This window comes from Scomber scombrus, chromosome 15 (assembly GCF_963691925.1).
Source record: "Scomber scombrus chromosome 15, fScoSco1.1, whole genome shotgun sequence".
Classification (NCBI taxonomy): Eukaryota; Metazoa; Chordata; class Actinopteri; order Scombriformes; family Scombridae; genus Scomber; species Scomber scombrus.
The window spans coordinates 27,818,899-27,846,584 of NC_084984.1; the positions used below are offsets into that span (position 1 = coordinate 27,818,899).

The window sequence follows — 27,686 nt, forward strand, 5'->3', positions numbered from 1 at the left end:
CAATGTTGATTTTCAATGTTCTTCTCTCTCTCCTATTCTTCCTCTCTCTCCTCTCTACCCCAACCGGTCGAGGCAGATGTTCTCCCACTTTGAGCCTGGTTCTTTGAGGTTTCTTCCTGTTAAAAGGGAGTTTTTTCTTGCCATTGTCGCTAAGTGCTGCTCATGTGGGAATGTTGGGTCTCTTTAAAATTAAAACCTGAAGAGTACGGTTTAGATCCTGCTCTATGTGTAAAGTGCCTTGAGATGACTTTGTTGTGATTTGGCGCTATACAAATAAAGATTGATTGATTGATTGAGATTGATTGAATAATAAGACCAGGCCTGTATGGATGAAATAAAGAGAACATTTGAACTATAGCGTCCTCACGGTGCAGACAGCCTGAAGGTAGCAGGATGAGAAAATCACTGTTCACTTAAAGCCTGTTTTAACTGTGTCTTATTTAAAAAAAATATATTTTTCATGTCACAGTCCAATTTTAAAACTGTAATTGTCCAAAATAATGTGAAAAAACATTCTCAGTCAGTGAAACAGTCACAGTATAATGCATTGATTCACATGGTCACAAATATTCACGGTCACCAATTTATTTGTGACAGTAAACTTCCATGTAGCCTATTACAGTTGTGTGTATATATACGTATATATATATATATATGGTTATGAGTACATTTCATGCCTGCACCATGTTTTAATGACAAGCGTTATTTCCATGTCAGGGTGGAAGGATAGATGAGCTTCTTGTTTGGCACCAAAGTAGATTTCTATGCTGATTAATATTGAGACCTTATTAAAGTTTGAAGGAGGACAGTCAATGAGCCCACATTTAACCCTTTACATACTGTTCATACACTCACTCATAATTAGTTTCTACATCAATTCAGATTCATAGATTTACCATCAGTTATTAATAAATGTTTGATTCATCTTATGCAAAAAATACATTAATAATCACTATTTTATTGTCCAGGTGAACATTTTATAGAATACGAAGAATGCAACATGTTTAAATGCTGATTTTAGTTTGTTTTTTTTTTTTTTTTTAAACCCTTTCATGCATAGTGGTGACTATAGTGGACAGCGTGGATTTTGATGGCATAGTTGCACTTTTGTCATCCCATACACTACCTCTTCATGTGCAGTAACTTTCCTGGTTGTAAATCAGGTGATTTATGTTATTAGAATGTAATTTAATGTCATTTGATGAAAAAAAAGAAAATAATTAAAAACAAAAATCAATGTCTTTCTTGATAGAATGTAGAGACTGCATTCAAATAATGATCCTAATCATTACACCCTAATAGTTAATCTGCTCTACTTTCCACATAATAAGGAGCTGCTCCAAGTTCAGTGACGTACATGCAATGATTTAATGTAACCGCTTCACTTTTGGTCCATCCTATTTTATAGAGTGGATACAACTTAATGTTAATATTTTATTATAAATAATCTTTATTAAGAAAATTAAAAGGCCAGTAGGTGTGTATATCCTAATGATGTGATGGTTGTATGCATTGTTGGTGATATAGATTGCTTCAGTATGACATCATCATATTAACAAGAAACAATGGGGTCAATAAGAAAACTGCTTATAATAAACCAGTTAGCACCTGATAAAGATGGAGATAGCAGGTTCGTATCTTTGTCTCTGTTCCTTTCATGATTATTTGTCTTTAGAAAACATGGCAGCAGCAGCAGCAACAGCAGCAGCAGCAGCGTGATGCTTCATTTGAAAAACTCTTATTAAAATAAGATCATGTGCATGCACCATTTTATCATCTTTAATTGTAAAAACTCTTTTTTTCACCACAAAGACGGAAGCACTTCAAAGTGAGTCCACACAGAGCAAATTTAATATCACGTTGCACAGAAAAGTACAGTTGGTAAAAACATGGCACAATACTTTGGAGTGAAAAGTCACAATTCAATAAGTACAGTAGATGGAACAAGAAGATATGAGTACAAGATATACAGTAAGTCATCGAAACATGATGCAAACTCTAAACCTCCCCCTTTCCTACCTTACAGCATAGAATACAAGCTGTCGTTAACACATGGATTCAACTATTGTGTGGTAAGGCACTGTTTGATATTCATTTATAAAAATATTCTTGTTTACTACTATCTATCAACATGACTTTCACAGCATCTCATTTCTATGGTGTTCACAGTAACAATGGTCTATATTTGCACATAGAAACACTTTGAACAAACGCCATTGTGGGATTGTACATCCCATAAAACTTAAAATCTTATCCAACATCTTTGGAACACTAAAAAATAATTAAAATTAAAAAAAAAAAACACAACACCCTCCACCACGACTATGACCACCATTCTTTTTTTGTTACTTTGTGTATTTAGATTGATAATAAACAGACACTGCAGCGCTGGATAATGTGGAATTTCTTCAGTTTCCAACGAGGAGAGATGATGATGATGATGATGATGATGATGATGATGATGATTTCAGCTCTAAATTCCTTTTTATAGAAGTTCTTCTTTCCTTCTTAATTCCACAATCAACACTGAACATGATATGCAAAAATCTAACATAACACAAACGTATTAAAACAGAAGTCACTCAGAGGCGTCAGAGGTCGACACAGTTTGTGAGTCATGAGTTCACACGCTGAGACTGGGCAGTAAGAAAAAACACGAGTCCAGTCTTTTTAAAATATCCTGAAAAACAGAAACCTGATGATGAAGATGATGAAGATCTCTGCTTTTCTCTCACTTTAAGTCTATAATGTTGAATTGTGAAATTAAAATAAAAATGGCAGCAGAGGCTGAGATAAGCTGATGTTTCGTTTTTATGAATCAAGCTCCAGAAACACTACATTTCCCAAAATGCAACTGAATTGTATCTTCTATCAGACTTTATTTTGCTGGTAAACATCTCTGTGTTTCAAACTCCACGCCTGCTCCAACCCTGATGACATCACTGTGACATCATCAGGGTTATTTTTCCAGACTCCTGCAGAATACTTGTTTCTGATTGGCCAGAGGCTGCCCATTGTAAACAGTATGGCTCTGATACAGGGTAAAAAAACTCTCAAAAATCATCTTTAAAGATCATTACAACATTGTGTTGTTGATAATTTGATAAAGGTCTCCTTTCTAGCTTTTTTCCAGACATTTCAACCACATCCCACAGTCATTAGTCAAAGCTGGAACTGACAACTAAAACTCCATCTGCTACTGAAAGCTGTGAGATGTGGTTGAACGCTCTGGAAAAAGCTGATTATTTTGTCATAGAATACATTATTTTTGGGGGCAAACAAGTCTTAAAAACCTAAATGTGAACTATGACATATGAAGTGATCATGTTGAGATAAGGAGCTTTCACCACACTCTCTCTGGCTTCTTCTGATAGAAATAAATGACTGCAAGCTGACAAGCAAAGCTGCATTCTTTCTTTTTGAGAAATATGACTCAGTTATGGTGAGTAAGTATTTAGTACATGTCCATTTACACCCCTTAACGTTGTACTTTAACTGGCGATATTAAAGAAAATGTATGATATGATTACTATGATAGATGATAGATGATAAATATTCTATTGCCCAGCTCAGACTGCACACACTGTCTGAAACACACAGGGTATGAACTTGGAATGCAACCCCTGTGGAGATAGACAAGAAAAAAGAAAAAAAAAAACTTAAAGAAACCTGTGATGTCACCAAGACACAAATCTCAATAAATGCAGTCACCTCTCATATGAACAAGTGTGCTTTAATAAACTCCACTTCCCATGAGCGCCCCACCACTAACGCAACTCTTCCCATCCTCCATTAGAGGAAATGTAAAGACGTGAACTTGTGACCAGGAGGTCATCGGTTCAATCACCAGACCGGCAGGATGAATCTGGGTTGCCCCCCCCTCATTGCTACCACTGAGGTGCCCTTGAGGAAAAGGCCCTTAACCCAAAAGTGCTCCAGTGGAGCTGCTCAGTGGCCTGCAGATCACACTGTGGTTCTACTGAGCAGCTTCCAGATGTGTAACTGTGTGTAACTTTGTGAATGTGATCAGGGACTTCCTTGAAAGGTTAAACTTCCTCTCAGTGAAACTTCCCTGAATAAATAAAGATTTAAAAAGAAAAAAAGAAAAAAAAAATGGATGTGTGGGTGTTTAAACATCACAGCCCACTTGTGTAAAGTCTTTCCTCCTGATGAGATGACAGTAAGGCAAAATAAGACCAGCTGGAGCTCACATCTAGTGGTTTAAGGTCCTCAGACTGAGCACAGAGGGGCTGGTGCTCAAGTGCTGGAAGTCCACATGTGCATCTGTTTGGCGATCTGCAGCACGAACACGATGTCCGGCCTCTGGTCTGGGACCGGGTTGATGCACATGCTGACCAGGTCCCGCAGCTGTGAAAAGTGGGCTTCATTATTTAAAAGGAAAGGACCAAAACTAACTATTTGAAACAGAAGGAAGTAGTGCATTTGTTGGGGACTATTTTCAGCGGTGGATGAATCCACATTTGACGCTCTAGTGAATATTTCTCAAAGCAAAAATGAACTACAGTCTATCTGAAGTCTATCGAAGTCTTCTATGTTTCAACGTTACAGTTTTTAGTACCAAAGTTCCTCTTTTTGTTACTATACTTCCACCACAGCTCAACAGGGAAACACTAAGAGGGAATTTGATGCTAAAAAGACTGTAAATGTGTCAGATACCACTTGATATGACTGTTGCTTTACCTTTTCAGAGTAGTGGTCAGGTGGGAGGGGAGGGTAATCACACTGCTCTATCTTCTGACAGAGGGAGAGTAGGTTCATCTTGTCGCCATAGAATGGACTCTGCAGCGCCGCCATCTGGAGGAATAGAGAAATCGTGTGGACGAGAAAACGGATGTGTAACTGGTGCAGAATGTGAACGCTGGAAACAAAAACTATTCAGCTACTGTATTTTATTCAAACCTCACACCATGACTGCTATTCACCAAGGGCCCAAATAATATTGTTTTTGAGTGAATGTTGACTTTGGCGGATGAATTGTTAAATAGCATAGTGGACTTAAAGGACAGATGTGCTATGGGTTAGTGTAATATGTTTGTGGAGATGGGCGTGGTTTGGGCAGTCAGCTATAGGAGAGAGATGCAGAGCTGGCTCAGAAGGAGCAGCACCAGGTGAGTTGGTTAGCTCAGCTGGGGTGAGTTGACTAATCAGTCTCTCTGTCTCTGCAGTGGTGGCTGGACTTGGAAGAGCTGCACATGGAGAGTTCAGCTGAAGACAAGGACTTAAAGTTTAAGTTTGGTTTGTGTGTTTTAAATTTGTAACTTTTGTGACTGGGCAACGGACAGCTGCACACAGGAGCTCCACCACAGTTTTAATATAAAAAGGTCTAAACAACACCTGCCTGTCTGTGGTCTCTGCTGGGAAAAACCCTCTGTGGCAGCAACTCTGCTACAATGGTACTGTGATATTATGCATACATACTGAGAATACACTGAGAATGAGTAGTAATGTGTGATTGGGTGCAGGTCTCTAAATCAAGGAAAATAATATGGTCAGGTGAACTGCTGAAGCCTCATATAAGCTTCACATCTACTTTTAAATGACTGTGTGGACACACTGTGGATTTAGTCCTCCATCACTTCCATTGAAAGCACATTTGAAGGAGATCTTTTAATAGTCAGTATGAACAGGAGGAATGATTACAGAGAGGAAAACCTCTTTACTGTTCATATGGACACCTGACTGCTACTTTAACACAGACATGAACAATTGTGAACCTGTCCTTTAATGCTCCTCAGTGGTTCTCTGAATATTTGTGTCAATGGGCATTTTCACAGCAGACATTGTGACATGTGACAGCAGGAAAAGCACAGGTGTAAATAATAAAATGAGTGATGGCTGAGGTGTGCTGGTATTGTCTGTGCTGGCTCACTATCACAATGTCACGCATTACAGGGACACTTGAATAGCACAGAGCTGTCGTTGATGTTGTTAGTAACACCTGTGATTTTCCTACTGACAAGTCAAAATGGAAAAAAAAGTGTGATGATTAAATGAACTTGTGCAGGGTCACTGAGGGTCAATAAGCTGTGAAAAGCCAGTAGGTAAAGAAGGGAAACTATGCTGAGAGAAAATAGATGGCAGGAAAGAAGAGAGGAAGGTATGAATAGTATCTGCTATGTCATGTGGTAGATGTGATGCAGTCGCAGAATCAGTGAGTGTGTGCATGTGAGAGGTTTTTAAGAGGCCAGCAGAGACTCAATGAGCAGCTTTATGTGTCAGAGGATCTCCCCAACACAGAGCACTGTGCAAGCTTTGTCTTTGAAGAGAAAAATGGCTCAGCATTCCAATGAAATACATGGAAATTTGTGGAAGAATGGAGTTATTATGGAGGGATGTTGGGAAAGAGACTTTTTGTTCAACTCCGCATTAGTATTAAAACTAGTGCTATTAAACTTTAACAGTGATACAGGGCTTATGTTTTTCATAAAAACATTTTTTTATTAAAAGCAGACTACTTCCTGACACAGAGGATGTTGTTTCTACTCCACATTTCCCTTTTCAGTTAGTTTTAAAGACCAAAAACAAGGAACAGACCTGCTGATAAGTCTTGATAACAGCCTGTATGTATCCTGAACATTTCACTTATAATAGCAGGAAGATTACTTTAGCAAATAAAACCATAAAAGCCACCTGATAGCTGCTGAATCAGCTTCTAGACTGTGTTGTAATGTGGAGCTTTCACATGGGACTGTAGAGCAGGAGTTACTACAGTGTAGGCACGTATGGTAGTGTTTATTACATAGCTGATGTATTATAACTACTGCTCTCTGGGTGTACTGACATATATGACTGGTGAAAGTAATAACATTACATAGTGATTGAGCTTGTATTCCTGTAACAGTGTCACACTCATGATGGACAGTTCTTGTTAAAAAGGTATGTGTCTGAAATCACTCCCTCGTTTACTCATCATCATTTCATATCATCACTGTCAGCTGTACAGTCCCTTTTATTAGAAATCATGTGACACTGCGTTTTTTCACTCCATTGTGGCAGTTTGGAGGGATTTATATGGTGGATACATTTACACTATTCAGACTCTTACATAAACTGTCTCCCAGCATGCACTAGGGCACAAAAAGTGAAACTGCAGCAAAAATATTTGAAAGTTTGGACTTTCATAGTTTACATCAAAACGTTCACATTATTTTTCTCCACTGTAGATTAAAATAAACACATGATTCCTGTAAATCCCAGTGATTGTAATATAACCTTGTTACACACTGCCACCCCAGGAGGATGGATGCAGCATAGTATCTGAACAGTGAATGGTGCTGAAATGAAGTCTAATAAATCTACCAGATTACATTAATGTGGTAATTCCACACTTTGGCCTATGTGACCTTAACAGATTTGTTCTTCACTGGTTGGCAGTTGAATACAAATGGTGTGTGGATGCCATGTTCCCCTTCAGATACAGTCACTGACAGTGTTATAAATGATATTATATTCTTAAATGATTTAAAAGACATAAAACATATGTCTGCATTTCCACTGTAAACAGTTAACAGCCCCACAATGAAAAATCCAGAAAAAACTGACCCATGTTTTAATGTAATTGCTGACCCCTGCACTAGGGGGACGAGATGTGTTCTCCTGTACTGTTAATGCTATTATGTCAGTCCACTGTTTCCACATTATTTATTCTTGTACTGATGAGGACTGAATGTGTTAAGGTTCTTGCTAATGTAGAACTGAACAGTTCAATTAGTTTACAAATTTGCTCCAGCTCAGAATGAACAGATACATTTGTTTAAATCACACACTCATTAGAATGTTTTGTTGCTCCATTGGTGTGATATCAATCGCCATGACGCGGCTACGATTGGTGGAAGAGGTTCGTGCCCTGGCCTGTGGTTGGCTGCAGCTGGGAACCACCTGATATAAAAAGAGCCAAGATGGCGGCCGTCTGGTGGCAGCAGGCATTTCCTCGTCCTCCTCCTCTCCCAACCGGCCACATTTCTGTTCTGTCTTGTTTGGATAGTAGATATAGTTTTGATAGTTTATTTTGAGAAGTAAGGGTGGACTGCCAGTTTTGTTAATCTTGTTTTCTCTTGTTTAATTAGGTAGGGAGGTAAGCTTTGTCATTTGTTTTTCTGTGGGCATTTTCTTACTTTTACTAGATAGGATTGTTTTATGTGTTATTTTGGCCTTGGTCCACCCTGAAGATTAATAACTCATGTCATATATTTTATGTATATCTATAGGTTCATTAACTTATTTGTGTAAATAAATCTTCCTTATACACAACCCAATTTTGCTCGTGGCTACTTGGGATTTGGGGAAGATGGGGCTTATTCACGTTATGCCCTAGGCACCCCTAGACTGGGGCATAACACCTGTTAAAGGGGAGTTTTGTGCTGCTCATGTGGGAATGTTGGGTCTCTTTAATTTAAACTTAAAGAGTTCAGTCTAGACCTGCTCTATGTGTAAAGTGCCTTAAGATGACTTTTGTTGTGATTTGGCGCTATATAAATAAAGATTGATTGATTGACTGAACTATTGAGCTTGAAGTCCATTCATGAACTAACAAACTATTTGAGTCCATTCATGGTTAATATGGTTGTTTTATTTGATTGATTTGATTTTGGTGTGGACTTCATCATGTACAAGTTTGTTTGGATTATTTCTATTTTATATATTTTCATACCTATGAGAAGGAGAATCATTATCATCTGACACATACATATAAGGCTGGACTTTTGGAACTGACTTCTGTCCAACCACCAACAATCAAATCAAGATAACACAGTGTTCTTCAAAACTTTAACTCCGACCAGCTTCTGTGAGTTGTTTTTGTTGCTGCCATGTCTGCTTCAGGTTGTGTAAAGCCTTTACTATTCCAAAGTTTCAAACTAGAAGTTGAAAGAAGGGAATTAAATGATGAACTCTTCTCAACGTATTTAAACTCTCCTGTTGTTTTGTTTGTGGGCGGACACACCAAGAGCATAGAGACCTGTGAGGATACATAGTGGTTATACTACAGTTTTATAGGATTCTCTCACAGAATCAGGATTATGGGAAATGCAGGATGCTGTGTTTCTGGACCCATAGGGAATAAAAGTCAAGTATCTAAGACTCAAGTACAGTAAGGAAAATATTCTGTCTGTATATCTAATAGTTTAGACATGTGACAACTGGTGGAAACTCTGACCTTAATCTAACACCACCAACATATTCATGCTCCCATCTGTTGTTTGTTTTCCCACAAAACACTTTTCTTTAATGATCTTTTTTTAGCTTTTAGGTTAAGTTAGTTATGATGTGAATAGTTCTCTGTCAGTCTATTAAAGCTCATATTTGATCTGAACTCACCTCATACAGAAGACATCCCAGGGACCAGATATCTGACTTAAAATTGTATCCATTCTCATGGATCCTCTCTGGTGACATGTAGTACGGTGTCCCCACTGAGACACAGAGAGATGATACAAAGTTAAACTAAACTACACTGATTGTGGCTTAGTGTAGTAAGTCAGTGCATAAATACCCTCCCTGAATCAACTTTCTCTGAAATATTATTGATACACTTTTACATTTCTTCATTTGTTGAATGAGCAGTTACTCAAAGTAAAATATGACACAGCTGAGCTATAATCTATGCATTTTACAGTAACTACACACCTGCATTAAGAGCTAATATAAAAAAAACATGTACAGTATGGACAGTATATGTATGTATGCTGTGTGTGTGCTTTACCTAAGGAGTGCGCTGCAGTGGTTTTAGAGCTGAAGAAGCGGCCTAATCCCAGGTCACCCAGCTTTACTTCCCCTGTGGCTGTTATGAACATGTTGGCTGGCTTGATATCTGGTTCACACACACACGCACACGCACACGCACACACACACACACACACACACACACACACACACACACACACACACACACACATCATATATGACATATATATGTATCATATGATAAGTCCATATATAGACATGATGATGCTGATAATTACATTATTGTACGATAAGATGATAATGTAATTATTGTGACAGGCCTATGTGCATGTGTGTGTGTCAGTGACGACTGAGAGAATAATGAATGAATGAGAGGAGTTGTTTACCGCGGTGCATCACTCTACGTGAATGCATGTGCTCCAGAGCGCTGCACAGCTGCACAAAATATTTCCATATAGTCCTTTCAGGGATGAGCCGCCTCTTCTTCTTGAAGTACTGAACAGAAGATAACATGCTTACACACCAGTAGTCAACACATCTTTTAAGTCACATCCTGTAAGTAATGTCTAGTGGGTTTTGGCCACTTTCCTGCATACAGTATGACTTTGTGGTCATTCCTCACCTTTATCATCTGGGACAGATCTCCAGCATCTGCCAGCTCCAGAACAATGTTGAGCTCATTGTCTTCAATAAATGAGTCTAGGTATTTGATTATGTTGGGGTGATTCAGCTGCTGCAGTGGACAAAAAAAAGGAGAAACACGTTCAGTTCTTCAGACTTTCCTCTAAAACTATTCTGGAAAATGACTGAATTTCCTCACTGAGCCAATGAAACCAGGATCTGTGGTTGATCAGCTTTACCTTTAACAGATCGATCTCTTTGATGCAGTCCTGACGAGCCTTGGCATCCATCATCTCAAAGATCTGCAGTGACAAATGGAAGTAAATATCAATGTATTTTAGGTCATTTAGAAACAATGTTGCCATTATATAGTCTCATTCAATAAATCTCAGTTAAAATTATTTAAAAAAGCTAATTTAAGGGATGTTGATAAAAATGTTTTATGTTTTGTTTATGTAAAAGAACTATTAAGCTAAAACACATTTTTAAAATGATTACTACTACTACTGTTATCAGGAATCTGAACTACATCAATTGTACTCTGACACTGAATTTCTATGGAATCTCTGGAATTTTGACGTTCAAAAAAATGTTAAATAAAACCGTAACAATGACATATAGTAATACTGTACAAAGTAAAAATCAACTTGTCAAGCTAAAATTGATCAATACTGTCAACCACAACAATAAATCATTCAGCTTCTAGGTTTTATCACCAGTAGTCAAATGTACTTGATGCATAAAATACATATGGGTCAATTGTTTTTTTGTGTCCATGTGATTTAAAGAGGTTAAAATATGAAAATAAACGTATTAATAACTTCCACACAATCTTTTTTATGTGGACCCAGCATCAAATTTCTGCTTTTAATCCATTTTGAGAGAATATATTAGAGGATGATGGCAAAAATGTCTAAGTGGTGTAACCATAAAAACTTTGTACCAAATCATTCAACTTGCTTATAAAACACTAAATTATTTTATATTAAATAAATGTAATGGAATACAATTGTTCTAAATATTACATTTAATCTGGGGAATCATGGAGATCAGGAAACATTTACATTTTACAAGTAATTATTAGTATAAGTCCACTTAAATACACTGTAGATGGATAAATATTTAATATTTGATATTTTCAGGAGCATTCAGTCTTACTTTTGGTAAAAAAAATGGTGCAAATGTCATTTCAAATGATATAAAAGCAACACAAATACTAAATTGCTCATCTTGCCAACCCTGATTTGTCACTGATGCATACAATATTAAAAAGGCCAAGTGAGACATTAAACTGATTACGCCCTGTGATGTGTATGAATATTTGAAGATGGACCTGGACTTTCTTGAGTGCGACCAGCTGTCCCTCCAGCAGGTACGTGGCTTTGTAGACCTCGCTGAACTGCCCCCGACCGATCTTCTTCTCGATCCGAAAGTTCGACAGAGTGCAGCAGTACTTACAGCTCGGCATGTTTTTCTGCACGAGAAAACATTGTATTAATAAGTTTGAACATTGTACAGCATTACAGAGCTCAGCTGTGGCTTTTAAATCAGTAAAACACTGACAGTGGTTAGTAGGTGTGTTTCCTGTTTGATTTATATTTTCAGTGGAAACACTGAAAGTTTGGAAAAAATCTCAACATTTCACAAAAAATAAGTTGCATCGATAAAAGCAATATGTGACAAAGGAAATACAGACTCAGTAAATGAATGATGACATACATTGATCATGTGACTTAAACACTGATGAGGTGACTGTAACGCTCCTCAGATTAATACATGCAACAAACAGAAATGTCACATTTCCATCATGTTCTCCACGTGGTTTGATCTGAGACTGTTTCTCTTTAATGATCTTCTACTGCAACAGCTTAATGATACTGATTGGAGGATTAGCGCCACCAGCTGTTTACCTCAACAGCATGACCCAACACACTTGTATTTGCATTTTCTTTTGCTGACAATCGTAACATTTGGTGGAATCTAGTGCTACTTTTTGATGAACGTAGCTATCAAATGGTTTGCACTAGAGTGTGTTCAGAGCAATGTCTTACTAGCTTATATTTAGGAATATGAACACATCCAAATGGTGACAGATGCTTATATGCAGGACCAGCTGCTGGGATGGAACACGAACAGTGGTGACAGGTTTGTACACTGCCAGTTCATATATTCTAACAGCAATTACTTCAACATTGAGTGATCCTTGACCTTTTTATTCACCATCTGTTTATCTGTCCATCTGTCATCTGTCTGTTTATTTCAAATGTAACACTTTTAATCATGTTTAAATGTCTTTTTATTTTGCTGTGTGTTGCTTTTATATTCTGTCCTGATGCATTTTATATTTTACTTAAAGCATTTGCCTTGTTGTTGAAATGTGCTACACTAACCTTGGCTTACCCAGACATCTGTAAAATTAACGTGATTAACATAATTAATATGGCTGGAATTATACAACTTAGAGGAACAATAATTCATTTTTTAAAGAATTTTGAATAAAAGAGACATTACATTGTCTGATAAAAATTAGGGATGCACCAATCCGATTTTAATATTGGATATCGGGGCCGATATTGAATAGCTAGATCGGGTATCGGATAATGGGGCTGATCCATCTATTCACTTAAATTATTCGGATTGGTATCTGTGCATCCCTAATACAGATGGGAAATACTAACATACAGACTGGAAAACGGGGAAACAGCTGTCCTGATTCCATCTAAAAGTAATAAAATCCACCAGTCAGCACCTCTAAAGCTCACTAATTAACACTTCATATTTCATAGTGGTTATACAGGGTGCTATCTGGTGACACATAATCCCACATAAAGCCACAACATGTTTAGTCCCAGCTGTTTCCAGTCTTTGTGTCATTACTGCTGTTCAGTGGAAAAAAAAAAACCTGTGATAACATCGACTCTGATTCAATGCTGTAAAAGATCTCGAAAGGCAAAGTGCATTTCTATATAGTGTATGGTGCACTGATCTCACTATATGCTAACTTAGCTCATTTTTTCAGCTTTTATCACACATAAGGGAAGCATGTTTAAGCCTATCGGAGTTCAGAAGAGAGAGGAGGTGGGAGGCAAGCTTCAGTAGCAGCTGTGTTTCCATATATGGTATCTATTCTCAAGCTGTCTGATAATGTTCTACAGTACGTCCTACCTGATCCTCCTGACCAGGTATCTTGTAGATATTGTTGTGGTTGTCTAAGGTGGGCTGGTTGTTGTTCTGCGCCTCCATGGTGGCATCACACCCGAACACAACTGGAACAAAATAAGATCACAGTTAAAAATCTGAACATTTGACTTTGCAGGGTATAAAAAACACAATCTACAGCTGAAGTGATAAGAAGGCAGGTGAAAGATAATGTATGAAAGCAAGGTGACAACAGGCTGCTTGTAGTGCCTGGATTACAGCTATGTGGCTTTCATGCTTAAACTTCAACTGACATGATGACTGATTGTGGAAACTGGGTGTGTTTTAAGTATTAGTGTAAACTAAGGAATAAGCTTAACGGTAAAATCTCCCCAAATCCTTGTATTAAATTCTGAAATTAGTAACAGTGAAAGCTAAATGGCTGTTCAGCAATGATCATAATATTCCAGTCAGAGCTGCTCAGAAATCCAGCATGAGACTTGCTATCAAACCAGAATCCTCTCAGACAGATGTGAACACTAACATCCACTAAGGTTGCAGAACTGTCTACCAGGAGAGGAAATTCACTTTTTGTCTTTCTTTTGCTCACATGAAATATGTTTCTGTGGCATTTTGGATCATTTCCAGGGAAAGTTATTCAAATAATGGGAAATACCTTAGTTCTATGTTGCATGATAGTCCTATACTCAATTACTCTTATTAAAGAAGGGAAGAGAGAAGCCAAACTTATAGTATCAAAAACACTGAATCTAACAGTTATAACTGTGTGAGTATTTCTATTGTATTTTATTATCAAAAGCATAAACTTAAACTATAAACTAATTAATGCAACATTACATAACAACGTGACACTTCAACATCTCAACAACATGCCAATTGTCTGGCATGTTATGCATGAACACATAAAATAATGTGCCATGACAGCTTTGGTATCTTTTTTATTTAGTCACAGGCTAGTCTAGGAAAGGATCACCAACTATTGAGATGTCTAACGTATTTTCATTTGGAACTGACTCTGGGGGAATGTCGCATTAAGTGTGGGGGAAATAGTCTGTAGGAGGTTGGATGGTATTGAGTCCAACAAACTGGTAGTGGGACGAAAGTCTTCCTCCTCAATCAGAAGGAAGAATGAGAGGAGTGCAGCCCTGTTTGTCTCTGATAACCTGAGAGAGACATGGACTAGGGCGAAGGTTACAAGGAGATTTGGTTGTTAAGAGGACAGAGATTATTAAGAGAGGAGGTTAATGAGGAACAGTGTGTCTGTAGGTCCACTGACAAGGCTGCTAACATTAGCGGCCCACCACAGCAATGGGCCAGTAATGGGACACTTTCAGGCATCATGTGCTGATTGAAGCATCCAAAGTCTGACTGACTCATAACATACATTATAAACACATTCAGTCAGTCTAGGAAGAAGGTTGGGAAGCATTTGGATTTATCTTGCGCCGCAATTCCTGTTCATGCTTGTGTTTTACGACGTGAATCAGCAGTGAAGAATCATAGGCAAGCTGGCAGCCCAAAATGATGAGTGGGGCCAGCTCTACCCAAACCTCAGTTACTAGCAGCCACTGTGCTCACAGCCCCTGTTTTTCTCTGTGAACTGCGAGGGTGCCTTCCTCCATGAATAGAGTAAGCAACTAAATAAGTCATTCATAACACCCACCTTCTCACATTATCTTTCTCTGCTCGCAGGTGAAGACAGATCTGAGGAACAGACTGCAAGGAGAACACCTAGCAGCCTGCATGCGGCTGCTGATTAATGTGCTTCCTCTCAAGGACTTCCAATATCAAAGGGCCACTGAAGTGTTCTACGAGAAGCCCTGAAGAGTAAAATGCTCCAACAAATGCAAGCTTTGTGTCACTAACAACAGAGTTATTGCTTAGCAGAGAAAGCGTAGTGAGCTTCCAGTCTTTGGAAAGATGGACCCCATATCACTTTAGCCTGAAGTGTGTTCCGAATAAGCTAGTGTTGAAGAAAATCACTGCATTGCTGTGATGGTGGTGTTTAATGATATCCCCGGTTATCAGTGAGTGGACTCTCACAGAGCAGGTCTGAGACAGTAGACTGACCCAGAGCAAGTGAAATGGAAGCATTTTATACAATAAGGTCAACACAGTAATCATCAAGTGAAAAGAAACAATTGGGCAGGAATGGAGGGCATTTCCATTCAGATAGGAACCAGGGGCATCCTAAGTTTACTTTACAGGAACATCCTCTCACTCGGTCCTCTCAGCCGTTGTGTCTTCACTCTGGAGGTGACATAATCATTCTGCAACAGTTTCGATCGCCACTTAATGGTAAGTGCTTTCTGTTTATGTCACATCCTGCTTTGAGTGTACCCAATCAGCACCGAGTCAACCTCAAGCTCCACTCAATAATTTTTCAGGGACACATGAAGTACATACCCCGAGGCAGGGACTCATTTTGCCCCTGTACAAGTTAAGGAAGATTGTCCTTCAGGGGCAGTCACGGCCCCATAAAATTACCTGCAGTCCCTGCAGTGGAAATGGCCCTACAGTAAGAGGGAGGGTGGTTCTTAGACAGTCAGATGTCAATGTTGTGTAAGAATGATCAAAGGGCTGTTCTCAGATGTTACTCAATTACCGGTGAGATCATCAGGGGCAACAGTGACAGTGTTCCCAGAAGTCACTTGAATATCACATCTCTGCCCAAATGTGTATTTCTTCTTCACTAGCATTAGCTTGAGTCCGAGGTATCGGGGCATGTTGGCATGTTTCTAGAGCGTGAAACACAATACCCTGCACTACATACTCTATCCTGGAAGGTTCTGGCTCCAAATGGAAAATATGGCGGCGACTGCAAGCTGCAACTCTGAGCTTCAAACCAGCTCCAATGCAAACCAACGGGTGATCTCACATCTACATACGCCCATCTTGATATACAAGCTATGAGTAAGACATTTTACAGATTATAAATAAACATGGTGGAGAAACTAGGTAAGCACATATATCAACTACTGCTAAAATTGGCCAATGCTAATAGCCTTGCTGATCTATTCATGTGCTGTGGCCCCTTGCCTGTTTGCCATACCCAAAATACATATAATAAACAGAAAGCAAATCATACATATAAATTATATATCAATAAATGACTGCTATCAGAACAAATGGAAAACAAAATGATAGTAGTTTTATGCTACCTAATTTATCTGCTAACTCATAGTCAAACATCAGTACTGGAAACTCCCTTTATCACAGTGTACGTTTGGAGTGAACCTTGTCCTTTTGGAGATTTAAGCTACTGTATATATTTAGACTTGGTCATGAAAATATTATCTTTGCTTGATAAATATGTCTATAAAATGCGCCACTTTAAAGTCGGTAATGAAAAACACCCGAGGGTTACATTTTCAGATGATGAATGGTATCGGGAGGAAGGTACTGTGGTGTTCAGCCATGCAGGACGTCTGATAAGAGTTTCAGCTGGCTGCATGAGTGAGCTGGTGAGTAGTTAAATCAGTGTGTCCTGTTAGCTTTTCTTGTGGCTAGCTGATTCATCTGAGCATGGTATTGTGCCTCCTCTCTCCGACCTTGTTCAAATAAAAGCAAAGTAAAAATCCCTTCACTGAAGAGAAGAAACAACCTCATTGGATTCCCTGAAATCACCATTACCAAGTACTCAACTATTAATTACTTGCTGCGACCACAAATAGCTGCTAAAGTATCTAAGCAGGCTCATGTTTAAACTTGCTCCTTGTCTTAAAACATTATAAGATGTATTCTTCATGTCTGATGAGTCAGCTTTAAGTATTTAGCTGAGCATACATGTGCTAACTTGCGCTCACCTTAGCTCCACTAACCATTAAAATGTTAGAAATGCCAACTGGGCCTCAAGCCATGACTTAGGTTACACCACAGGAACACATCTGTGCTACATACACACCAGGCTGACATTGAGCATGCTAATGGAGACTGTACTGTAGTGTGCTACCTACCTGACTTTACAGCAGGTCTACAGTGGGATGACTCCTGCTGAGAAACTAACTCACACACTAAAAAGAACTCTGCTGTGACAAATGCTCCATTTTTAATCCAGTGATTCCATGGTTCATGCACTTCTCTGTTCTTATACCATGCACGGCTACTAAACTATGTTTAAAGGATTAGAATGACTTAGTGAAAAGACTGAGTGTGTTTCTTTCTCTGTCATTCAAGTCAATGAAGCATGTTTTAGAAACAAGCCTTAGCTTACTGTTATGACTAAGCTACCACTCCTGCTCCTCTGAATGCAAGTGCCCCAACCTGAATGTATATACTACTGGCAGTCAGAACTTTCTTTTTGTAGGAATGAAGCATCACAGTTTTACATCCTGATCTTCTGGTCCAAACACAAACTCCTGACTTCCTAAAATGGTTCTGTTGCTACTGGAAAGGATCCTGCTTAGAAAACAAGCTAAAGTTGCAATTAAGGCCTCAGTATTATTGAAAGTACCCATCACATCATCTGAACCGCATCTGAAACCCTCTTTCTGACGGCAGACTGGAGGGTTTTGTCATTTGTGTAGGTGTGAAACTTTACATCCTCAATACAGCTACAGTGCTGCTGTCACTTTTCATGTGTACAGTCAAATGACAAACTGCTGAGTCATCCAGAGAATTTACAGGGTGGGGGTTGTTGAAGAAAAATCACTCAAGTCCTTATTCAAAGTTTGCTGTGGTGTTGGATGTTTATTGATATCCCGGGATATCTCTAAGTGATGGGTTTATCTGCCTCTGTATTATGTCATGTTAAAAGTCTGGAATGATGAATGCCTTCTTTAATGGTGAGCTGAGGACTCAATATAAACATACTGAGTGTATCCTTGAGGTCTAATAACTTTCTATGTGTGTATTTCCTTCCTCAGAAAACATTTGAAAAGCCAAATTCTTATTTTTCTTTTTCATTTTGAATGGTGCATTGTTTACAACCATCGTTACCTCCGCTTCCCAGATTCTTGGTGCATTACTGCCACCTGTATATGACCAAACTCTCATATCTAGACCTGTCACGATAACTACTTTTGTTGGACGATATATTGTCTCAGAAATAATCGTGATAAACGATATTATTGTCATTTGAAGATCATTTTATACCACTGATATAATGATCATATAATAACATAATAATGATTGGAGAGTGGGTGCTACACAGACTGTCATTATGGTTGAGGACCATTTTAATTCTTCTACAGTCTCCACTCAGGACGTACACAGTGAGGAATGGAGGACACTACTTGTTTAGCTAATGTGACATGAATAGCATCTTAGCTGCTAATGTGAAGTGTGACAATACTGAGGTCAAAAAATGACCTCATGAAAACACTGCTCAACACTGTGGTCAAAAACTCCACAGAGTACCTTTATTTTATTATTTGATAGCTTTTAACTTTTTAGATGTTTTATATACAGTTTTGATTAAGGATTTTATATGTGCCCTATCTTCAAATGCTCCACGCCTATCTTGACCACCTCTGTCCACATACAGAATAATAGCAGGAAAATACAGTGACTGAGGAACCAGAGAGGTGCTTTCCTCTTTTCATTTCTTCTGGCTCTTTTTTTAATAACCTTCGTTTGAGACATAACATCGACCTGAACTCACACAGCTGTTTCCTCTTCCTCTGGCACTATGAAAAACAGCCCTGAGCATCTCGAAAATGCTCGAAACATATCCAGCCGATTAGGAATGAGCGAGATTCTTAACATTACAAAGGGTCAGACGGCATTCCAGCAAGTCACATTAACTGTAGGTAGTCTACACATTTGAACTGCAAAGAGCTCCCAGGTGAAACACTTTGTATCACACAGAGAGCAGCACCACCAAAACAGTCAGTTTAGAAGTAAAACAAATCAAATATATATATAAGCATAATATTCGAGGTTAGCCTGTGTCATCCAGTTAACCTCATTACACACACTTTTTCCATATCCACACACCCACCAGACAACACAGAGTGGGTGTTTGACTTCAGTTTCCTGCCCTCTCAAATCTGTCTGCTCTGCTACGTCGGGACTCTTTGTGTTTCACTGTTCAATCAAATCAACAGACAAACCAGAGCAATAACCTCCTTCTAGCTACTTTACAAACACTTCAGTTCACAATTATAAGCCATCATTCTTTTCCTCTTCTTCATTGTGTGTACAATACAAGAGTAGATGGCGAGCATTTGGATGACCTCAACATCACACATTAATATAACATCTTAATATCACACCTCACACAGCATCTGAAAACATAACACATGCATCAAATGCTACACTGGCTACCAGGATATTTAAACCCTAGACCTTGGCATTATCATTTTACTCTAACTTTTAATAAACTTCTTCTCTTATTTACTGTAATTTTTTATTTTTTCTTATTTCATTTTAGATTTTATTATAGATCCTAAATCTTGTTTTTATTACATTCCTTTTCTTTATGTTGTCCTCTGTCTACACATGTTCTGTCTTATTATCAGCCTGTCAATCAACTGTGAAGCACTTTGAACTACATGAACCTGAATGAAAGCTGCTATACAAATAAGTTTAATAGATTGATTGACTGATTACACAAACAGTACAGATTACAGCTAAATATTGAACATCACTGCTGACTCAGCATTTGACTGATCCGAGAACCATCTGAAACACTTTATATCTGCCATCTACAGGAAGTCTGTGTCAGTTTTGGTAGCATACCAAGGACTTGTGGAGATATAAATTAAAGATTAAAAAGTACAGTCTAGACTTGCTCTATGTGTAAAGTGCCTTGAGATGACTTTAGTTGTGACTGGGCTCTATATAAATAAAGATTGATCGATTGATAAATGTTCATTTATTTCACATATTTTTTGGATGGACCACAGGTTGCAGTGAGGAAACTGTCACAATTTAGTGGATGTGCTGAAATAATTTGAACTCTGTAGGATGTACAGGGAATTTATTTAGATGTTTTTTTAATGTTAGAATGTCAATATCTACAAATGTATATTTATGTAGCCACACCCACTTTAATCATGTTAAATGATTCATGTTAAATAAAATATTATGACTGATTGTTGTTCCATGTTAAGTTAGAATGTAGCAGCTGAGGAGTGATAATCACACATAGAACTGTTAAAGGACATTAAACATCATTTCACAGCTTTTGGCCAATCAGATTGTGAGATTGAATAATCATAACTACTAAATGTCATTCTCTCCTGCCTCTGCTTTTAAAACAAGAGAGTCAAGTTAGAAATAAGAGAAGAATAAATGTATCTTAGTCATCATGACAGATCAATTCAAAGTTACAGGAGGGAGTTAAGAATGTTGCTCACTTCTCATTTTCTCATTTCAGCTATTTCAACAACCTGATGGGCAATTTGGGCAATTGTTTCCACTTCTCTTCCATTGAATACTTGACATTTCTTAAGCTTGTCTCATGATGCCAGCTGCAGCACTGACAATGATCAACAAGTTTAAAACTCCTCAATCTGCTCTTTCTCTGCAAAGGTATTATTCTGACATCTTCCTAGACATAAAAACTGGCATCAAGAGTGAATAAAGTTTGGTTTATTTTGCTCTGTAACGATCATACATCCTGTTATTCAAATTGCCTGTGTGGAGCGGATGTTGTCAGTCATCATGTATGTTATTTGGCACTTAGTTTGTTTAGACAAGGAAAGTTAAGTGAGCTTAGAAATGCTCCCATTCTGACTTCCACTAACACAACATGGAAGTAAAGTCATTAAACAGATGACAGACACAGTGACTGGACTCTCTGCACACTGGACAACAATTAGATGCTGAGACTGAAAAGACATCATAAACAACACTGCATTGACAGCTTGAGTCTATGACTCACATATAATATGTTTGTGCCTTCCAGTGTGCAGAAAGGAGATACAAAGCAAATCAAGTCACATGGTTACAGTATTGTGGAGGCCAAACAAGGTCAGAGCTTACAGATCACTGCAGCACTGTGCACAGAGATCACAGTTCTCCCTGCATATCTACATCTCAGGTTTGTCTGCTCAGAGCATTACAGCTGTGTTCTTCACATATGTGCTGGAATAGTCACACTTCTGCTTTAATCAATGTATATATACATAGTACAGCTGTCTACACAGGCTGTGTACCTGCAAAAAGATTAAAATACACCTCAGCTCTATTTTTCCATTTTACACACATAGCTATAGTGATTGTGTGTTGGGTTCTGAGCGCTGTGTATTGTATTCACTTGAAAACATTTAAAACAAGATTATTTCCTGTTTTTCTGAATCATTTTTCACAATGTCCAGCAGATCTGACTGTGCTTTCCATCCTGCACAACGTCTACTAACTAATGTCAATAGCATCTATATGACTTAAAGACAGCAGAATCTCCCAGTGTATCAAACCCAAAACAAAGTCAAACTGGATTCAACTAAACAAGCGGGCCATGTTTGCTTCCATTAAATCAAGCTCTCAACAAGGGAAAGAAAAACAGGAAAGAATATTCAGTAAAACATGAATGAAAAATTAAGAAGATTGACAAAAAGGAAACATTTCTCATTACTTCAGAAAAGCAGAGCTTTTAAAAAAAAACATGTTTTTCAAGTGAATGCAATGCGCTTCTGTAAAAAAGTCAGTAACTTCCCTCTAAAGCTCTTTTCATTCCTTACCCAACTACTGCTGTCCCTTTTTATGTTTAGAACACACACACCACCATGAATGAGACTTCAGAAGTAGACAATGATCCAGGTTTTTTGACCTGTCTTCAGTTGTAGCCATTAGAGTCTGACTAGTCAATCATTCAGGCTGATCATTTGGCCAGTATCAGTTTATTGTAGATATATTGATAACAGCATAAATGCCAGAAAAAAGAAAGAAAAACACATTTGAGGGAACAGTATTTCTTCATGTCATGGTTTGTGTAAAGGAAATGAATATTGGCAGATGTATCTAGGGCTACAACTAAACATTATTTTCATTATCAATGAATCTGAATTACTTCCTCAAATGGTGGATTAGTAGTTTGGTCTCTACATTGCCGGACAATGGTGAAAAACAATGCAAAAACTTTACCAGTTGTTTGGCAAACATTAAATAAACATAATACACTTAGAAATTACATTTAATAACTATTTGTGCAACAAAAAAATATTTTGATATTTCGGTCATGTGTGAAAAAGAAAGACATGACATCATCACATTTCAGAGCTACCTGCAAACAATTATTTAATTATCAAAACAGTTGCTGATTGATTTGATCATATCATATGAACCTTCTGCTTCACAAACCCTCTCAGTCCTCCTACATAGTAGAGCCAAGCGGATCATATTCAAACACAGCTAAGTTCCTTGTTCTCTGCACCAAAATATCTCTTTTGTTAGTCATCTCTCGCTCCGTCAACTTCCTTTCAGATCAGTTTGATCTTTAAACAACACGACTTTAACAACTATAGATGACCAAAAGTGTCACAGAAATAGTTAAAAAGACTTGAATGAACTGATTTAACTGAATTAATGAGCATTTTTAAATGTTATAAATTAAACCATAAATAAGCTAAACTATGCATGTTACTAATTGATATATTAGTACAATTTTTCTAAGTCTTTCTTAATGGTAGATACAGTATGCATTATTTTCTGGGTTGTTCAAATGGAAACACTCCATACACACACATGCACACAGTTCTCTGATAGTGGAAGTGAAGATAGTGTTGGCTTGGAGGATCTGAGTGTGGAGGTGGAAGACCACTCTCCTCTTCCATAATAAAGCTAAGGGGCACTATGGCAAATACTGATCAGAGTACTATGTGCTTGCCATATGCTAAAAACCCTTAAAACACTTAAAGGACAAGTTCGCCATTTTTTTTTTATTTCAGTCTTAAAACAGCAGTCAGTAAAAGAGGTTTTCCTCTCTGTAATCATTCCTCCTGTTCATACTGACTATTAAAAGATCTCCTTCAAATGTGCTTTCAATGGAAGTGATGGAGGACTAAATCCACAGTGTGTCCACACAGTCATTTAAAAGTAGATGATCAGCTTCTATTGAGCTTCATCAGTGTGAGTTAGTCATATCAAGTGATATCTGACACATTTACAGTCTTTTTAGCATCAAATTCCCTCTTAGTGTTTCCCTGTTGAGCTGTGGTGGAAGTATAGTAACAAAAAGAGGAACTTTGGTACTAAAAACACTGTAATGTTGAAACATAGATGAAGATTTGACTCATTTGGACAACTAAAGGAGGACTGTGGATTTAGTCCTCCATCACTTCCATTGTAAGTACATTATGAAGAGATCTTCTAATGGTCAGTATGAACAGGAGGAATGATTACAGCAAGAAAAACATGATTCAATGTTCATTTGGACTCCTGACTGTTAGTTAAAGACCAAATATTGTCCTTTAATTGGCAATAAAATTATAAAATGAGATTACAAATGAAACATAAATCCATCAATAATCAGTTTAAATCAAACAGGATTTACACAAATCACATAAAACATTTAATAAGTGCATCATTGAGATATTTAGTGAACTCCATCAGTAACAATCAGGACCAGCTGATCAATACACACTGCAGCATTAAACTACTTCAACCAACTCTGAGGTGAAGAAAAGAACTGGTTCACCTCAAAAACTCTACAGCAGAAGACACTCCTCCTCCTTATCCTCACTGTTATTCTCATACAGGCAGGAGACTGCAAAGTGCCTTCAAATGAATTAACTCATTAATTAATGCAGTTAACTGTTTACAATAAAAAGGCTGCAGAATATTTATCTTATTTGTCAGTTATTTTTCATATTATATTATCAGTGGATGAGGACAGAGATTCCCATAGATTCACACCCCTAGTTGCCACCGTCCTGTCACCGTTCTCCTGAGCTTCACCTCCTGTGTCAGTCTCTCACAGAAATTGGGAACTGAAATCTAAGGTTTACAACTTCCCGCCCAAACACAACTCCATTTAGCTTTTATCCAACTTCTTCCATATCTCAATCAAGTCAAAAAAAAAACCCAGCAGAGAATAATGGCTCAGCCCTGGCAGATCCTCAGCGAAGGACGTGTGAAGACATGGCTTCCTGCCTGGTAGATACTAACCAGCCCTCCCAGTCACACAGGACACTGGCTCCCCCGTCACAGCTGGCACGTGACTAATTTTAGCCAGTTATTTGACCTTGGATGCCCAGGCATCCTCATAACCACCAGCAGGCACCCCCTTCGACACCGCCCACCCCTCCACCCAACCCCACTCCACCTTCCTTGCCGATACTATTTCATGTAATGCATGTAATGTTCATTTATAACCGCAAACACAAACAAAAGGCTCTGCTTTCATGCTGCGTGTACAAATCTAGCTACCATGTTAACATGTGGCTTTACTTACTAAAAGTGTGTCTGTGTACATGAGTGCAAAATCAATCTGCTCTCTATATATTGTGTATGATCACATTGTAACAGCTGATAAACTAATCAGGGAAAGATTGCTTTATAATTAAATGTTAGTAATCTATCTCTCTTTAAATTTGTTTCTTTTACAAATATATATTAAAGTGTAATTTTGGTGCAGTGCTTTTTTTTTAATGGAAATAACAACCAAAACAGAAGAAATAAATATCTTAATGGTTCTACTATGTTGAGATAAACACCAGCATAACTTCATGTAGTTTGACTGACAGGCAAACGAGCGTTTGGCCACATGTACTGTAAAAGCAAAATGTGGCCAAGTCAACTGTAATCTTAATTCTATCTGAAAATATGTTGTTTGTGAAGTTTTATTATTGTACTTTTTTTTCTGTGCTGGCCTAACAGCTCAGGCATCATACCGTACAGCTCTTTGTTAAAACACTGAAAACAACATGTTAAAAAGCAGAATGAGAGAATCAATGCAGCCTTCGTTTCCGTCCGAAGCAGCAGCGGGTAAATATCATTTCCATATGGTCTCTCTCTGTAGACGGCTAACGCTGCTGCTAGCAAAGGTATGCTTTATGCTAACTAAAGTATGTTTAGCAGCTTTCTAACAGGAGTAAACACACTGTAGCCTGGTAGCTGAGGCGTTCAGTGCCATGCAAACACACAAGTACATGTAGAAACTCTTCATGCTTCATGTTTTTTTTCAAGCTGTTCGCGGATAGCTCGGTGAACGTTGTTTATTATGAGTCTTACCTGAAGAGGAGCCAATAACGTCCCGCTTACTCGAAAGCTTTGAACGGTTTCCACAAGTTACATTGGTCCGTGTTATTGTGCAACTCCTCGTATCGACAGACAGGCAGACAGACAGACAGGCAGGCAGGCAGGCAGGCAGGCAGGCAGACAGACGGACCCCTCCTCCGTCCCCGGAGTCTTCCTCTCTGCGTCTCTGCGGTTGGTGCCGCTGCTGCCACGCAGGCTGCTCGAAGTGAACTGACAGCAAGACTGAGAGGAGGGAGAGTTGATAGCGGATAGCGGACAGCCTCCCTGCCTCCAGCAGGTAAGCAGTGGTGGTGAGGTGGTGACAGCCTCCAGCAGGTAAGCAGTGGTGAGGTTGTGACAGCCTCCAGCCTCCAGCAGGTAAGCAGTGGTGGTGAGGTGGTGACAGCCTCCAGCCTCCAGCAGGTAAGCAGTGGTGAGGTTGTGACAGCCTCCAGCCTCCAGCAGGTAAGCAGTGGTGGTGAGGTGGTGACAGCCTCCAGCAGGTAAGCAGTGGTGGTGAGGTGGTGACAGCCTCCAGCAGGTAAGCAGTGGTGGTGAGGTGGTGACAGCCTCCAGCAGGTAAGCAGTGGTGAGGTTGTGACAGCCTCCAGCCTCCAGCAGGTAAGCAGTGGTGGTGAGGTGGTGACAGCCTCCAGCCTCCAGCAGGTAAGCAGTGGTGGTGAGGTGGTGACAGCCTCCAGCAGGTAAGCAGTGGTGGTGAGGTGGTGACAGCCTCCAGCAGGTAAGCAGTGGTCAGGTTGTGACAGCCTCCAGCCTCCAGCCTCCAGCCTCCAGCAGGTAAGCAGTGGTGGTGAGGTGGGGACAGCCTCCAGCAGGTAAGCAGTGGTCAGGTTGTGACAGCCTCCAGCAGGTAAGCAGTGGTGGTGAGGTGGTGACAGCCTCCAGCCTCCAGCAGGTAAGCAGTGGTCAGGTTGTGACAGCCTCCAGCAGGTAAGCAGTGGTGGTGAGGTGGTGACAGCCTCCAGCCTCCAGCAGGTAAGCAGTGGTCAGGTTGTGACAGCCTCCAGCCTCCAGCCTCCAGCAGGTAAGCAGTGGTGGTGAGGTGGTGACAGTGTTTGATGATATAGGGTGGATTAGGGTAATATGGGACATTGACTACTGTGGGACAATTAAGCTCCAGTGCATTTATCTCTTTTTCTATTCAGTTATTTTAAAGCTAACTAGTATATGCATCCTGTGTAAGTCATATCGTTTAAAATTACTAGTTTTTTAACCTAAAAACTATGAGTACGCACATTTCACAAAGTTTTGGTATTTCTAAGCGTAAAAACTAATGTCCCACGTTACAAAATCTACAAATTCTGAAACAATTTGGCACAAGAATATGTACAATATCCAAAAATTGTCTTTTAATTTAACAATGAAACATCTCAGGGATTTCATAACGATATATGGTGTTGATATAATGTACTGGATTTATATGTAAATAAGGTAAACAAGTCAGAATTGCAAAAAGTGTCCCACGTTAGCCTAATCCACCCTATGATATGAGAAATTACACACGTGATCTCATTTTTTTATTGATAGTCTAAAAGTGTGTTTTCTAATAGTAAGACATCCATTTATGTATTTCTTTCTTTGTTTTTCGTCGCATAATTAGTACTTATTTACAGAGTAACATAAACCAAGCTGAAAAATGGCCATCTCTGTTCGAGAGTTACCCTGCTGACTAAGGCTGCATAAGTACCTCCAGGGACCTCTGGACACTGAAGCTCATGTCCATCAAACAACTTTTATTTTATTCTGATTGGATAACACTGATGTCAGGTGGAAACCTTGTTACTCCATATTTTGTTTTGGACATACTAGGTTTCTGACAGTGGCCATAACTATCAACATCAAGACAACGGGTCAAGCCTTGTGTCCTATTTCAGTAAAGCAGACAATTTTTTTTAAATGATGAGGCATCATGATTTAGGGCCCCTTTCTGCTTACGGGCCCCTTTATGTTAGATCCAGCCATGCTACTAACTGTGGTTTGGATGTGTATAGCCTAGTCAGAAAATGTGCAAAAGTGACGTCACAATGTGCTGACACACCCTGCAGCAAGTTAAGACCACA

At 38.8% G+C, this 27,686-nt stretch overlaps 1 protein-coding gene across 2 annotated transcripts; it reads right to left on the reverse strand.

Annotated features, from left to right (window-relative positions):
* Positions 1-1,833: 1,833 nt before the first annotated feature.
* On the reverse strand, positions 1,834-25,808 carry nek6 (NIMA-related kinase 6). Of its 2 annotated transcripts, XR_009927133.1 has the most exons (11): positions 25,600-25,808; positions 13,489-13,589; positions 11,657-11,797; positions 10,563-10,625; positions 10,325-10,435; positions 10,089-10,197; positions 9,722-9,829; positions 9,337-9,431; positions 4,702-4,815; positions 3,226-4,368; positions 1,834-3,052 (listed from the first exon to the last, which is right to left on the reverse strand). XR_009927133.1 is itself a non-coding variant. In XM_062434021.1 (10 exons), the coding sequence occupies exons 2-10, from the start codon at positions 13,564-13,566 to the stop codon at positions 4,258-4,260; spliced, it is 930 nt and encodes a 309-aa protein (XP_062290005.1). In that variant the 5' UTR covers positions 13,567-13,589; positions 25,600-25,808; the 3' UTR covers positions 1,834-4,257. The 2 variants fall into 2 exon arrangements, 1 of the variants encoding a protein (XP_062290005.1); XM_062434021.1 differs by having other exon boundaries at positions 1,834-4,368.
* Positions 25,809-27,686: the final 1,878 nt, after the last annotated feature.

Excerpts from the sequence above, each read along its gene's own strand:
- nek6 (XM_062434021.1), bottom strand. The coding sequence starts at position 13,566 with ATGGAGGCGCAGAACAACAACCAGCCCACCTTAGACAACCACAACAAT. Across the intron at positions 10,626-11,656 it reads TCGCACTCAAGAAAGTCCAG|ATCTTTGAGATGATGGATGC; the intron begins GTCCATCTTCAA and ends TTGTCACTGCAG. Across the intron at positions 4,369-4,701 it reads CTGACCACTACTCTGAAAAG|CTGCGGGACCTGGTCAGCAT; the intron begins GTAAAGCAACAG and ends CACTTTTCACAG.